General features: G+C 38.9%; 1 protein-coding gene across 2 annotated transcripts in view; it reads right to left on the reverse strand.

Moving 5' to 3' along the window:
• Positions 1–14,252, reverse strand: part of PITPNB (phosphatidylinositol transfer protein beta) — an 85,093-nt gene that overhangs the window by 16,563 nt on the left and 54,278 nt on the right. For both annotated transcript variants that reach the window (XM_054006368.1, XM_054006369.1), the window contains exon 8: positions 12,276–12,353. In XM_054006368.1, the coding sequence (XP_053862343.1) occupies positions 12,276–12,353 (78 nt within the window). The remainder of the gene's footprint in view (positions 1–12,275; positions 12,354–14,252) is intronic.

Raw genomic sequence — 14,252 nt, forward strand, 5'->3', positions numbered from 1 at the left:
TGGCACTGAAGAATAGGAAGTCTAAGGGCAGGTCTTCACTACGGGGAGGGTGTGTGTGTGTCGATTTAATATATGCAAATTCAGCTATGCGAATAGCGTAGCTGAATTCGACCTATCGGAACCGACTTAGCCCGCTGTGAGGATGGCGGCAAAATCGACCTCCGTGGCTCCCTGTCGACGGCGCTTACTCCCACCTCCGCTGGTGGAGTAAGAGCGTCGATTCGGGGATCGATTGTCACGTCCCGACGAGACGCGATAATTCGATCCCCGAGAGATCGATTTCTACCCGCCGATTCAGGTGGGTAGTGTAGACCCAGCCTAACTCCCTGTCTAATGGTCTTTAACAGCATTGAAGCCAGTTTTAAACTCAGGATCTAGGTTACAACAGGATTTCTAAATTCACTGAGACAGATGAGTTTTAAGATGGCTTAATTAATTTAGAAGTCCAGTGTATCAGGTGCTGAACTCTAGAGAGTTCCAAGAGGAAAGAGGCTTCAGTCTGGGGCACCACTTCAGCTGACTAGTCCTGATCTGAAAAATATAGTTTTTACTGCAAAGTAGAAAGGCTATTTTGACATTTTCAAATAACTGCACAAAAGCAGTAAGTCAAAGCCCAGTTTCAGCTGAACAAATTTAAAGCACCAAAAATGCCTACAAACAAAAGGAGAGTGTCACAAGTCAAGTACACACGTTGGACTCCAAGGCTTCTGCAATATAAAAGGGCACGATTACACAGCTACACATACGTTCTACTCAACTCCAGACAGTTTTCACGGTAACCGGTTTATAACAGTAACATCGGTAAGCAAAGTAACACTTTGGTGCTTTGCACAGTGAAATTATGTAACGATTTATAAACCATATTTGCATGCCATGGCAGGCTTCACATCAGAAAGGGGCTTCAGAGAGGAAGACGAGCTTAATTTTTTTTAAATGGGATTTGTATTATTCACTGAAGTTTCCCTACTAATGTCATCCTTGATTAACAGGGACACTGATTTATTCAGCTAGGCTTTTAAACAAACCTTGACATTAATGTGAAATTTGGTTACTTCCTTGTTTGTGTATATGCATCGCTGATGATTACAAGCCTCACGTGAACCTGATGCTCCCTCTGCCATAACTGTACTAGGAGAACTCAACACCTTGTGGTTATCTGTTAAGCACAGACTAATGACTTAAATCCAGATTTTAGAATTTGGAAGATATTCATCACCCCATGCCAGTTTTAAGACAAGTGATATTTTGGCCTAAATGCCTTAGTCTGTTAATAGAACCTGAGTTACAGGTGCACTTTTATGAAGTCCATTATTCTTACACCCCTGAAGTCACAGCATGCCAAGTTTATTTTCTTAGAGAAGAAAAATACTTCAGTTAATACATTTTCAACTGAAATTGTACGTTCGGTTTGAAATTAGCCATCCTAATTAGGACAGATAATAATGCACGTTTAAATCAGTTTATTTGTACTTACATTAGGTTTGCTTTGTTTTCTGGACATCCAGAGTATAAGGGCAATTCAACAAGTGACAGCAACTTGTTCAACAGTATTTATTCTGCTTCCAAAAATCCCTCTAATTGTACTTGAACCTTGTGAGCATTTGTGATAACTTCATGCTAGAGCACATCTATTTTAGGCAAATTATTAAGAATACTAGCATCCATTTTGTCATTCCCTTCCATGTTAAAATTAAAATCTGCTATTAAAAATGCAAATATAAAAATTTTATTTCTTGACAAAAACAAAAACAAAATATTCAAAATTATTTCCAGGGGAAATTAAGCAATTTTAGTTTTGGCAAGTATTTTGCCTAGGTCCTCCTTGATCTGACTATATATATGCCTGTCTATTTTTAAAATCGACTAATATGTAGATTGTTTGATAGGAATGTTTTTCATCTACATATGATTACTGCAACATTTACAAACACCTTAATCTCAAAATAATTTATAGTCTTTTTCACTTCCAAACTTTATAAAGTTTGGAAGCACTTCCTGCCAATTCTTAAATCCAGCATATAAATACACTGCACTAATAATTACTTTTTAGTTTACATGATGCGAATTAGGGACCCTCTGAAACAATCACATGAAAAACACAATTAGTGGAGGCATCTTTAATACGAAGGTCTTTGAAGATATTTCACTGAAACACTATTAGCAAGTCAGAAGAACTATTAAATCAGAATAATCCTGAAAAATGAGAGTAGCACAAACTGATTTTATTGTGATATTCCTTACTACTAAGCAGCTGCAAAGTGCCTCCAGATTATTTAACGTACGTTTTATTTTTGTTGGATTCTTTAGATTTTGTATGTCTAGGTTTAAATGTAATCCAAGAGGCTAAACCATGTTTTTAATTTAACAATGCATATTAAGTTACTCCATGGTATGCAGAAGAGGCCTAAGGGAAAGTAATGTATATTTGGGCTACATAACTTAACTAAACAAAAAGCTGTGTGTTTGGCTAGAATAGGAAGCAGTCAGTATATGAAGACGACAAGTTCTCATTTCTTATATCTATGGCAAATACATCAGAAGGACTTTTTAAAGGTGGAATTCCAGTTGAGAGTAAAATTAATTTTTGAAACTAACATTCTTTTTAATATATGACAGTTCATTATTCATGCAGACAGTAAAAGGTTTTCTGCTGAACATTTTCTAGACATTTAAAAATATAGGACACACTAGAGCTGAATTATGTGCATTTATTTACTACACTAATTTCTCACTACAGAGCTCTGGTTATCAGTAGTAAGTGGAAATAAGTGTATCCAGAATTGACTCATGTTCTGTTTACAAACAGAAGATTTAAAATGCAATGTTTGCTTTATGTGCTGAAACTGCACAAATCTTCAACCCAGGTACCACTAAGAGAGAGGGAAAAAGAGGACAGTTTCAGCAGCCAACCCCCAGCACTCAAAAATCATGAGTTTGGCTTAAAATAATGAAATTTTAAGAAATAATAAATGTTGGGTTTTTATTTGCCTTCTGATTTTTTAGCCTTTAGGCATCATGTTTTCAAGGTTCTATGCAACCACGAGGGCTAGAGGCTTACTTTTTAGAAGCTGAAGCTTTAAGAAATAAACCAAATATTGTAAGACTCAGAATGATGTAATGAGATGGAAATACTGGAGTTTTCTGTTACAGAAGACAGAAGTACAGAGAAACCATTGGGGACAAGAATGCAGATGGAGGGTGAGGTTTATTTCTCCCAATTTGATCAAGGTGAAGTGTTTCAGTTACTTTGATCAGAATAGGAAAAATTCCATCTGAGTAGGTCACTGCTAAACATTCAGGCTGTATAAGGGAATGCATGAGATTCCGATATGCCACCATCTGCCCCACATCTAGAGTGTACTAACTCTCAGAAATGACACTGGTCAACATGTGGCTTTGTATAGAGACCCGCACTTCGAACACCACCAAGAATTTAAATGGCAAACAAGCATAGCTGAGACATTACAAAGCTGTGGATAAGCAAAAGGAAGGGCATGGTCTGTCAGCTCCAGGTGCAAGTCTGTTAAGCATATTGAGGCAATTTGGAAGTCCAGGAGCAACACGGAGTCTGGAAGGACCCTGAGGCTATGGACCACGGATGTTCAGTCAGACCCTCTTTCCCCCCACCTCACAACCCTTAGATGTAGCATATGGCTCAAGCAAGTCATTCCCCCCACCAATCCCCCACAGGCACCACACGGGGCAGGAAGCCCCCACCTCCTCAGCAAGGGAGGAAGAAAGATCAGCCAGGTCAGGTGCCCTAACCTTAGAGACCAGTATATGTGGTAACAGTCCATCTCCACTCTGGGATAACAGCCTTCTCTTGCTGTCTGCTAGTAGAGTTAGCTCTGTAGCTCAAGGGGTACAGGTCTATTACAGAACTAACCCTTTTGTGTGCATGCATTAGGATATAACTTTAAATTACATGATCACATACTATTTTTCCACAGTACCACAGCCTCAACAAGCACAGATCGAATGAATAAGGGACAAGAATTAAGGCTGTGTAGGCAACTGTAAATCTGGCATTACTTAACTTCCAAGTGCTTGACTTTGCAACCTAAGTCACATTATTTGAATGTATTTTTGTATGCAATAGAAATACTTGGATTATACAAGAGATTCCTTAATATTCATTGAAGCTCAGTAAACCAGGCCCTATGTATTAGAAGGGATGGAATCTGATGCAAATTATAACATGGGTCACCATTTTGAAGACAGAAAAACATGTGATAACCCCATAACAGAATTGTTGCAACTCTGGTGTATACCTAGATAACCGTGATAAGGAACCTATTTTAAATCAGTTTTTTTTTTTTTTTTTTTTTTTTTTTTTTAAGAGAGACAAGTGGATGAGACAATATCTTTTATTGGACCAACTACTGCTGGTGAGAGACACAAGCTTTTGAGCAACAAAGAGCTCTTTTTCAGTTCTGGGGAAGGTACTTAGGCTCTGTCTACACTACAGCCTATGTTGGCATAACTCTCATCACTCAGGTGTGTGAAAAAACCATCCCTGAGTGATGTAAGCTACACCATTGTAAGAGCTCATGCGCTCAGCGCTAGTTAGTTGGGGAGCTTCTCCTGCTGACATAGCTTCTGCCGCTCACGAGGTGGTTTTATTATCATAGAATATCAGGGTTGGAAGGGACCTCAAGAGGTCATCTAGTCCAACCCCCTGCTCAAAGCAGGACCAACCCCAACTAAATCATCCCAGCCAGGGCTTTGTCAAGCCTGACCTTAAAAACCTTTAAGGAAGGAGATTCCACCACCTCCCTAGGTAACCCATTCCAGTGCTTCACCACCCTCCTAGTGAAAAAGTTTTTCCTAATATCCAACCTAAACCACCTCCACTGCAACTTGAGACCATTACTCCTTGTTCTGTCATCTGCCACCACTGAGAACAGTCTAGATCCATCCTCTTTGCAGTTGGGAGATCTCTGTCGGCACAGAGTGTCTTCACCAGAGGTGCTGCAGCGACACAGCTGTCTCGGTACAACTGCTAGGCTGCAGCACTGTACCTATAGACGTGGCCTCAAAGTGTCACAGCTAAATATAGGGGGGAATACATTGTTTAGCATAATCAAATAATGGTGTCCTGTGGTGTCCAGGAAGTTGATGTTAATATGGTAGTATTCTAGACTAGAGTTTAATGGATGGATGGTGGTGGTTAAAGTTGTGGTGGAAATCTATGAGGGAGGTTAGCTTGTCTGTCAAGAGGATGAAAATATCATCTATGTATCTCTGGTATACCATTGGTTTCGTGGTGCATTTGTCTAGAAATAATTCTTCAAGGTGGTTTCTTCTTGCCTGCACGGGCCATGTTATAACATGATTACTGCAAGTGTGTTGTGGCCCAGTGTTCAGTTATTTTTGTTGCACAAATGCACCATGACTAGCTGATCAAAATGCTAGGCAGTTACTGTGGTAACACTTTACAAATAAAACACACGACACCTCCAAAGAAATAGTTCTAACATTCAAACTAGTGGCTTCTTGATGAGAAAGCCATTTTTGCTTAATGTTTTAAACAATCTACAGATAAAAAAGAACTTAAAGCAAAATCTCTAGAGCAAGCACTGAATAAATCCTTACTCCCTTGATGCTCCTGACTTCAAAGGTAGGATTAATTAATCATTTAATGTTCAACAGGAAGCCAAATATCAATTCACAACATTTCATTTCATGTTTTTCACAAGATATTTAAATTAAGTTCATGAAAACATCTGCAAACAGAGAGACCATTACATCAAAATATATATATTTTTTATTTCAATGAATATTTCATCATTTCTAAGAAGCTTGATAAATCCAAACTGTCTTAGAGGGCAAAGCCAAAGCCTGCTGCAGGAATGATTAATGCAGGGATATGGGCATCAGAACTACTCTGCCTTTGAACATCATTATGAGAGAAGAGTGGGATTCTTTTTAATGTCATCAGTAATACTGAACACTGTGCACTCTTGTTTGAAAACAGCTGAGATGTAGTTGGACTAGTAAATACAATTAAATCAAATGTCCAGATAACTCTATAGTAAAAGGTGGGCTATGAGCATTCTTTGAGGAAAGGGGGGTAGGAGATATTGCTCCGGACTAATAGCGGTACATCAGAAATTATAATGTTTCCACCTCTCGCTGAGTTTCACTAGGACACGGAACACTACAGAGTACTGGAAGGCGCACACAAAGGATTGTTTCCACTTTGGTTTTTCTATAGTGCCCATCACTGTAGAATCTGACTGCTGAACAGGATGCTTAGATCTGCACGCTGACCTACAAGAGGATTCTACTCTTTGTCCACTTCCTAGAACCTGGTTAAGCTGGGTTAATATAAACTAGGGTGACCAGACAGCAAATGTGAAAAATCAGGAGAGGGTGGGTAATAGGAGCCTATATAAGAAAAAGGTCCAAAAATCGGGACTGTCCCTATCGAAATCAGGACATCTGGTCACCCGAATATAAACACTTGTTATGGGGAACTTTTGCAAAGAGGCCTTGCCGCACGCTCAGAAAAAAAATCAGTCAGCCCATAGGCCCAATCTACTCTTCTCTGGTAGCTGGTTCCACCAATGTCCTCCCTGAATGGAAAATGCATCCACCAACACTGTTTTTCTTCCTTGACCTGAAGGTAAAGAAGTTACTTTCTTTGTACATTGTTGATTTACTAAAAGGCATCTTAATCCCTTGATTCTACTGAGGCTACAGAGAAATTAAGATGCAAAATCAGTTAATTTTGGGTGACGCACCTAATCCTTCTGTGCAAATCCAAATCACTAATTGGCTGTGAACACCTATCCATGTCCATGATTCATGGCAGTGGAAAGCCCTTGCTGCCAAGTTACACTATAATGCTAGCTTGATGTTTTGAAGTCACCATATCTTTCCTCCTGGGAACAGCAAGCAGCCAGTGTCAATATTTTAATCCCACAAACCAGTGTACAGAGCATCAACTGCTGAAATCCCTCTCCCATGGAGTCCCCTGTACAAGCACTCATTACTGAGCCAATAAGCTGCTACTACAACATTGAGACAAATACACGGCAGCTTTGCAGGGTCTGCACAGCCTGACTGTCAGGGGATCCACTCTTTCACCATGCTGGAAAACAGGATATAAAGCCACAGACTGCCACCAACTCCTATTAAGTGAGCAACTTAGCCTTACTGTGCCTTTGAGCTTTTTAAGGCCTGGTTTACACTTAAAACTTGGGGCAGTTCATAACGCTAAGAGCTATTACTTTATGCTGTCTGCAGACTCAAGTACATTCATTTTAGATTCTGATTATTTGCAACCAAAGACAGGAAACTTTTTAAAATGAAATCTTGGGATAATTATGCAATACATTTCTACAAGAAACATTCATTCAGCTGAGGCCAATTCATCAGACCATATACAGACCTTAGCATATAAAATCATATCAATGTTTCACCCCAAATCTCACCTCATTTAAACCACTGTCATTTGAACTTACTCCCACCCAGGACATGCAACATCACAGAACACAAGTCTCAAAACACCTGAAAACTTAAGATAACTCTACCATAAAGCCATACCCACATTGGTTCAACTTCTGCACTCAGCCTCTAGCTGAAGTATATTTTTATCCTTCTATTCTAGGGCTGCTTCAGGGGATGTAAGCTACCCCCAAATGTCAAATTTTAATCTCAGAGGTCTTGACCTCAGTTTCTGAGATGAGCAACCATTCTGAGAAAGATAGGAAGCTACCCATGCTAGATCAGATTACTGGTCCATCAAGTCCAGAAAACCACTACAAGTAAGGCAGCCACAACCTGATGCTTCAGAAGGCAAAAAAAGACAACACTGTAAAGCACTTTGCTGACTATACAATGCAGAAGGAGCTGAATTATGGGTCTCCGCTCCTGTGAGAAGATTTCCAAGGCAGGTCTGTATCTCAAGAATGAGACATGGGAGCCACTGTGATACTTGATGACCACCTATCAAGTTATGCACCAAAATAATGTCAATAAATTAAGCCTGTCTGTCTACACAGAAAGGTGACCACTCATGTAAACCGAGGTTTCAAAGAACTTAATATTTCTCTGTACAAAACAACCCTTTCCCAACATAAAACTAAGAGAAAAGCTAAAACTCAATCAACCCAGGCATGATTTTTTTTTTTAAACTAAACATGAACAAGCAGCTTGTTAATGCATTTAAGACCACCACTATGGTATTTGTAGCCATGACTACTGAGAGACACAGGCCTGAAGGCTTTGCCTTGAAGCAAAAAGGTGAGTCAAGTTACTGTTTAAATCACTCTCTCATCACTATGCACACAGGACACTTAATAGGTTGATTCCTAAATAATGAAAAATGTGATAGACACGTATTCCAAAGGATAAGTGTGTATATGTATCAGAACCAAAGAGTTCAAGAACCCAAACGCACACCTACCAAGGTATATGATCGCTCATCTAAACTCATAAATTAAACACCAGCATAAGCAGCCCTACTGCTGCAGGGGTCCAGTGCACTAGGAGTTAGAGTACCAGACACGCAAAGATAGGTTGGGCTTTGCTTTCGTTCAACTGTTACTTTCTTTATTTTCATTTACCAGCACCTTACTTTTTCCTTCCCTACTGGCCACTTCCCTCTTATTTTTATAAATTCTTCCTACTCAGCTCCTGTTAGTCCAAGGAATAAAAGTGAACAGAGTTAAGTTTCTTTGGACAACAAAGGAGTTAAGAGTCGGTTAATGACATAATATTAGGGCTGTCAATTAATCGCAATTAACTCATGCAATTAACTAGAAAAATTAATTGCGATTAATCACAGTTTTAATCGCATTGTTAAATAATATGATACCAATTGAAATTAAATATTTTTGGATGTTTTTATTTTTTCAAATATACTGATTTCAATTACAACACAGAATACAAAGTGTACGCTGCTCACTTCATATTTTTGATTACAAATATCTGTACTGTAAAAATGATTAACAAAAGAAACCGTATTTTTCAATTCACCTCATACAAGTACTGTAGTGCAATCTCTATCATGAAAGTGCAACTTACAAATGTAGATTTTTTTTTGTTACATAACTGTACTCAAAAATGAAACAATGCAAAATTTTAGAGCCTACAAGTCCACTCAGTCCTACTTCTCGTTCAGTCAATCGCTGAGACAAACAAGTTGGTTTACATTTATGGAAGATAATGCTGCCCACTTCTTAATTCCAATGTCACCTGAAAGTGAGAATAAGTGTTTGCACGGGACTTTCGTAGCCAGCATTGCAAGGTATTTATGTGCCAGGTATGCTAAACATTCATATGCCCCTTCATGCTTTGGTCACTATTCCAGAGGACATGCTTCTACGTTGATGACGCTCATTAAAAAATAATGCATTAAATTGGTGACTGAATTCCTTGGGAGAAGAACTGTATGTCTCCAGCTCTATTTTACCCGCATTCTGCCATATATTTCATGTTATAGTAGTCTCGAAAGATGACTCAGAACATGTTGTTCATTTTAAGAACACTTTCACTGCAGACTTGACAAAACGCAAAGAAGGTACCAATGTGAGATTTCTAAAATAACTACAGCACTCGACCCAAGGTTTAAGAATCGAAAGTGCCTTCCAAAATCTGAGAAGGATGATGTGTGACGCATGCTTTTAGCAGTCTTAAAAGAGCAACACTCTAATGCGGAAACTTCAGAACCCGAACCACCAAGAAAGAAAATCAACCTTCTACCGGTGGCATCTGACTCAGATGATGAAAATGAACATGCGTCGGTCTGCACTGCTTTGAATGCTTATCGAGCAGAACCCGTCATTAGCATGGACGCATGCCCTCTAGAATGGTGGTTGAAGCATGAAAGGACATATGAATCTTTAGTGCATTTGGCATGTAAATACCTTGCAACGCCAGCTGCAACAGTGCCATGAGAACACCTGTTCTCACTTTCAGGTGACATTGAACAAGAAGCAGGTAGCATTATCTCCTGCAAATGTAAACAATCTTGTTTGTCTGAGCAATTGGCTGAACAAGGAATCCAACTGAGTGGACTTGTAGGCTCTAAAGTTTTACATTAAGAACATAAGAATGGCCATACTGGGTCAGACCAAAGGTCCATCCAGCCCAGTATCCTGTCTACCAACAGTGACCAATGCCAGGTGTCCCAGAGGGAGTGAACCTAACAGGTAATGATCAAGTGATCTCTCTCCTGCCATCCATCTCCACCCTCTGACAAACAGAGGCTAGGGACATCATTCCTTACCCATCTTGGCTAATAGCCATTAATGGACTTAACCTCCATGAATTTATCTAGTTCTTTTTTAAACCCTGTTAATAGTCCCAGCCTTCACAACCTTCTCAGGCAAGGAGTTCCACAGGTTGACTGTGTGCTGTGTGAAGAAGAACTTCCTTTTATTTGTTTTAAACCTGCTGCCCATTAATTTCATTTGGTGGCCCCTAGTTCTTATATTATGGGAACAAGTAAATAACTTTTCCTTATTCACTTTCTCCACACCACTCATGCTTTTATACACCTTTATCATATCCCCCCTTAGTTTCCTCTTTTCCAAGCTAAAAAGTCCTAGCCTCTTTAATCTCTCCTCATATGGGACCTGTTCCAAACCCCTAATATTTTAGTTGCCCTTCTCTGAAGCTTTTCTAATGCCAGTATATCTTTTTTGAGATGAGGATACCACATCTGTACGCAGTATTCAAGATGTGGGTGTACCATCGATTTATATAAGGGCAATAAGATATTCTCCGCCTTATTCTCTATCCCTTTTTAAATTATTCCTAACATCCTGTTTGCTTTTTTGACTGCGGCTGCACACTGCGTGGATGTCTTCAAAGAACTATCCACGATGACTCCAAGATCTCTTTCCTGACTTCTTGTAGCTAAATTAGCCCCCATCATATTGTATGTACAGCTGGGGTTATTTTTTCCAATGTGCATTACTTTACATTTATCCACATTAAATTTCATTTGCCATTTTGTTGCCCAATCACTTTGTGAAGAACTTCAAAAAGACCTCACAAAACTGTCTGCTTTGGTCTTAACTATTTTGAGCAGTTTAGTATCATCTGCAAACTTTGCCACCTCACTATTTACCCCTTTCTCCAGATCATTGTTTTATTTTTGAATGCAGGTTTTTTGGTACGTAATTCTACAACGATCATGATAAAGTGAGCATTGTACCCTTTCTATTCTGTATTATAATTGAAATCAATACAATTGAAAATTTAGAAAACACCCAAAAATATTTAAATAAATGGTATTCTATTTTTTTAAATTGCGCGGTTCATTTTTTTAAAGTGCGCAATAGCCCTAAATAGTATAACAGGATGCAGAGTGCTTAGCAATCATGAAAGGTGGCAAGATCCCAGACTACAGAACCTTCCAATGTAAAATGAGATACACAACAACGAAGGATCAGGAGGAAGGACAATGGGGCATGCAATGCTGAGGGAAGCTGAGTGATGGAAGGTTTTGTAGCAGTAAAGACGGTCAGGTACCAAGACAAAAACTCTGGGAGGCATGTTGGATTCTTTAATCAGCCAGTATAGAAAATTTGCCTCAAGGAATCCACACACAGTCCCTAATAAGTTTCTAATATTTTGCTGCAGAACCAGGGAAACTCAGTGAACCAGCATATTTTTCTGCATACCAACTTGTGTAGTAAATGTTGTATTTATAAAAATATGACATCCAGATAAATCAGCCTCCCAATAGCACCCCTCCAAATACAATTAAACAAGGGTCATACAAGGTAAAAACTTGTTCTTATCTCTTTTGAGAAAATTAAGTTAGCTACTCATCAGATGTAACCAGGGATTCTTCAAATTTAAAAACACCAAGTTACTCCCAATTATAGCTTCTTGCAGTCTAAAACTACTTCAAAATGGCAAACCACGGACAGTGTCTTTAGGACAAATGATTCACATGGAATTCATTGTAGTACGAAATTCAGCTGTGTATTTATAACAAAGATATTAGTACTTTTTTCAATATAACAATTTCGTAATTAACCTTATGATCCCAAAAGGTTAAATCACGGTGTCTATTTTTAACATGAGTATAGTATTTTTGTTATAGCGCAGACTGGGTATATTTTGTTCACTAACATAACAAATGCACTGACTTAGTTTAACTGGATTTGAAAAGGAAAAGAAACTAAAGTATATTCCTGCCATCTCAGTAGTAACTAAAGCCACCACCAACTCTTCAAGGCCCTCAAGAGCTGTCAAATGTTTACTTTCTGCTGATCAAGACTTTGTAAGGCAGTAAGGTCAGCTCACAATACCTTCCAGTTAGGCCCCAAAGGTCCTCTCTTAGTCTTCACCGACTGAAACAATACTGGGTCCTCATCAGCTTTATAGTCCTGAAAAGAGAAAAAAGCTAGACAGTCAGAGGGAAATCTGAGACCACCACCAGTGAAAAGCAGCAAAATTACTGAGCCAAATGGGGATAGAAGGGATCGCAAGAGGTCATCAAGTCCAGTCCCTGCACTGTGACAGGACCAAGTAAACCTAACCCATCACGACAGGTGTTTGTGGAATCCTTGTCATTGGAAGTTTTTTAAAAACAGGTTTGACAATCTCCTTGGAAGCCTGTTCCAGAGCTTAACTACCCTGAGAGTTAGAAAGGGTTTTTTTTTGTTTTGTTTTAAAATACCTAACCTAAACCTCCCTTCCAGCAGATTAAGCTTATTACTTCTTGTACTACCTTCAGTAGACATGGAGAACAATTGATCTAAAAACAGCCCTTACCATACAGTAACTCCTCACTTAACGTTCTAGTTATCTTTTTGAAACATGCAACCTTAAGCCAAACAATGTTATGCAAATCCAATTTTCCCATAAGAATTAATGTAAATGGGGGGGGGGGGTGTTAGTTATCCAATAGGCCAATACCCAGTCAACGAAGAAAATTAGATTGATTTGTTTTTGACAAATCCACGCTAGCTATTCTTTATAATCCTATTATCCTCTAGATGTTTACAAACAGATTTAATAATTTGAGCCAGTATCCTTCGGACGTTCAGCTGGCTAGTCTAATTCCCCAGGTCCTCTTTGTTCCCCTTTTTAAAGACAGACACTATGTTTGCCCTCCTCCAGTCTTCTGGGACCTCACTTGTCCTTCATTACTTCTCAAAGATAATTGCTAACAGTTCTAAGATTGCATCCGCTAGTTCCTTATGCACCCTAGGATGAATTTCATCAGGCCCTGCTGACTTGAATACATCTTATTTATCTAAATGTTCTTTAACCTGTTCTTTCGTTATTTTGGCTTGCATTCCGTCCCCTTTGTTCTTAATATTAATTGTAAGGAGTATCTCGTTGCCATTAACTTTTTTAGTGAAGACTGCAAAAAAATAGGCGTTGAACACCTCAGCTTTTTTAATGTCCTCAGTAATTAGCTCCACATCTCCGATAAGTAGTGGTCCAACACTTTCCTTTGTCGCTCTCTTGCTTCCAATGTAGTTAAAAGAACCTCTTATAGCTATAACTCATTTTGTACAAAATCAAAGGTAGACACTATCCTGGGTCCACAGAGTTTACAAAGTACACACATCTATACATGCACTGTTTTGAGTTGTAATTATTACATAACTATCAAATTTCCACAACACTCCCTCAACCTAGTAATCACACATTGGCTGATTTTTTGTAGACATTACGGCAGAAGTAGGTTTATAATATTTGAGAGGGAAGGGACAGATATCCACTGCAAAGCCATTTATACTACCCTCAGATTGTAAACTGCTTTGAACAGTTCACTTTAAGCAAGAGTACAGAACATTTTCCCACCAATTTACACAATATAGAAAAATGCCAAGCAACTAAAATTAGGCTAAACAAGACCAAAGGTGCTAAATGTTTACAAGCTATAATTTACTTTAAGCATTTCTATAGCCTTAATTTTTGTAGTATCTGAGCAAGAGATTGATTAGGAAGTTAGGACTTAGGAGTGAAACCATAGGGATAGACGCTATCACCAACAAAATGGCTGATAGCAAGAAAGGAAAAAATACCGAGTTGAAGTAATAGCTGGAGAAAATAAGTCTGAAGAGACCATTAGGTCCATGCAGAGTGGGAGGATACAAGCACTCCTGGAGTGCTGGGCATAATTTTGGATGCCGATTACAGGAAAGCTACTCAAGGCCAACTATTGAGGATACATTTTGAGAGAGGAAAAACCTTCCAGATGCATACTGAAAGTGAGGGCAGGGAAGCAAGAAGAGCACAAGACTCCATGAGACTTAGTAGCAATCTTGCAA

Source organism: Malaclemys terrapin, chromosome 16 (genome assembly GCF_027887155.1).
Source record: "Malaclemys terrapin pileata isolate rMalTer1 chromosome 16, rMalTer1.hap1, whole genome shotgun sequence".
In the NCBI taxonomy this organism is placed as follows: domain Eukaryota; kingdom Metazoa; phylum Chordata; order Testudines; family Emydidae; genus Malaclemys; species Malaclemys terrapin.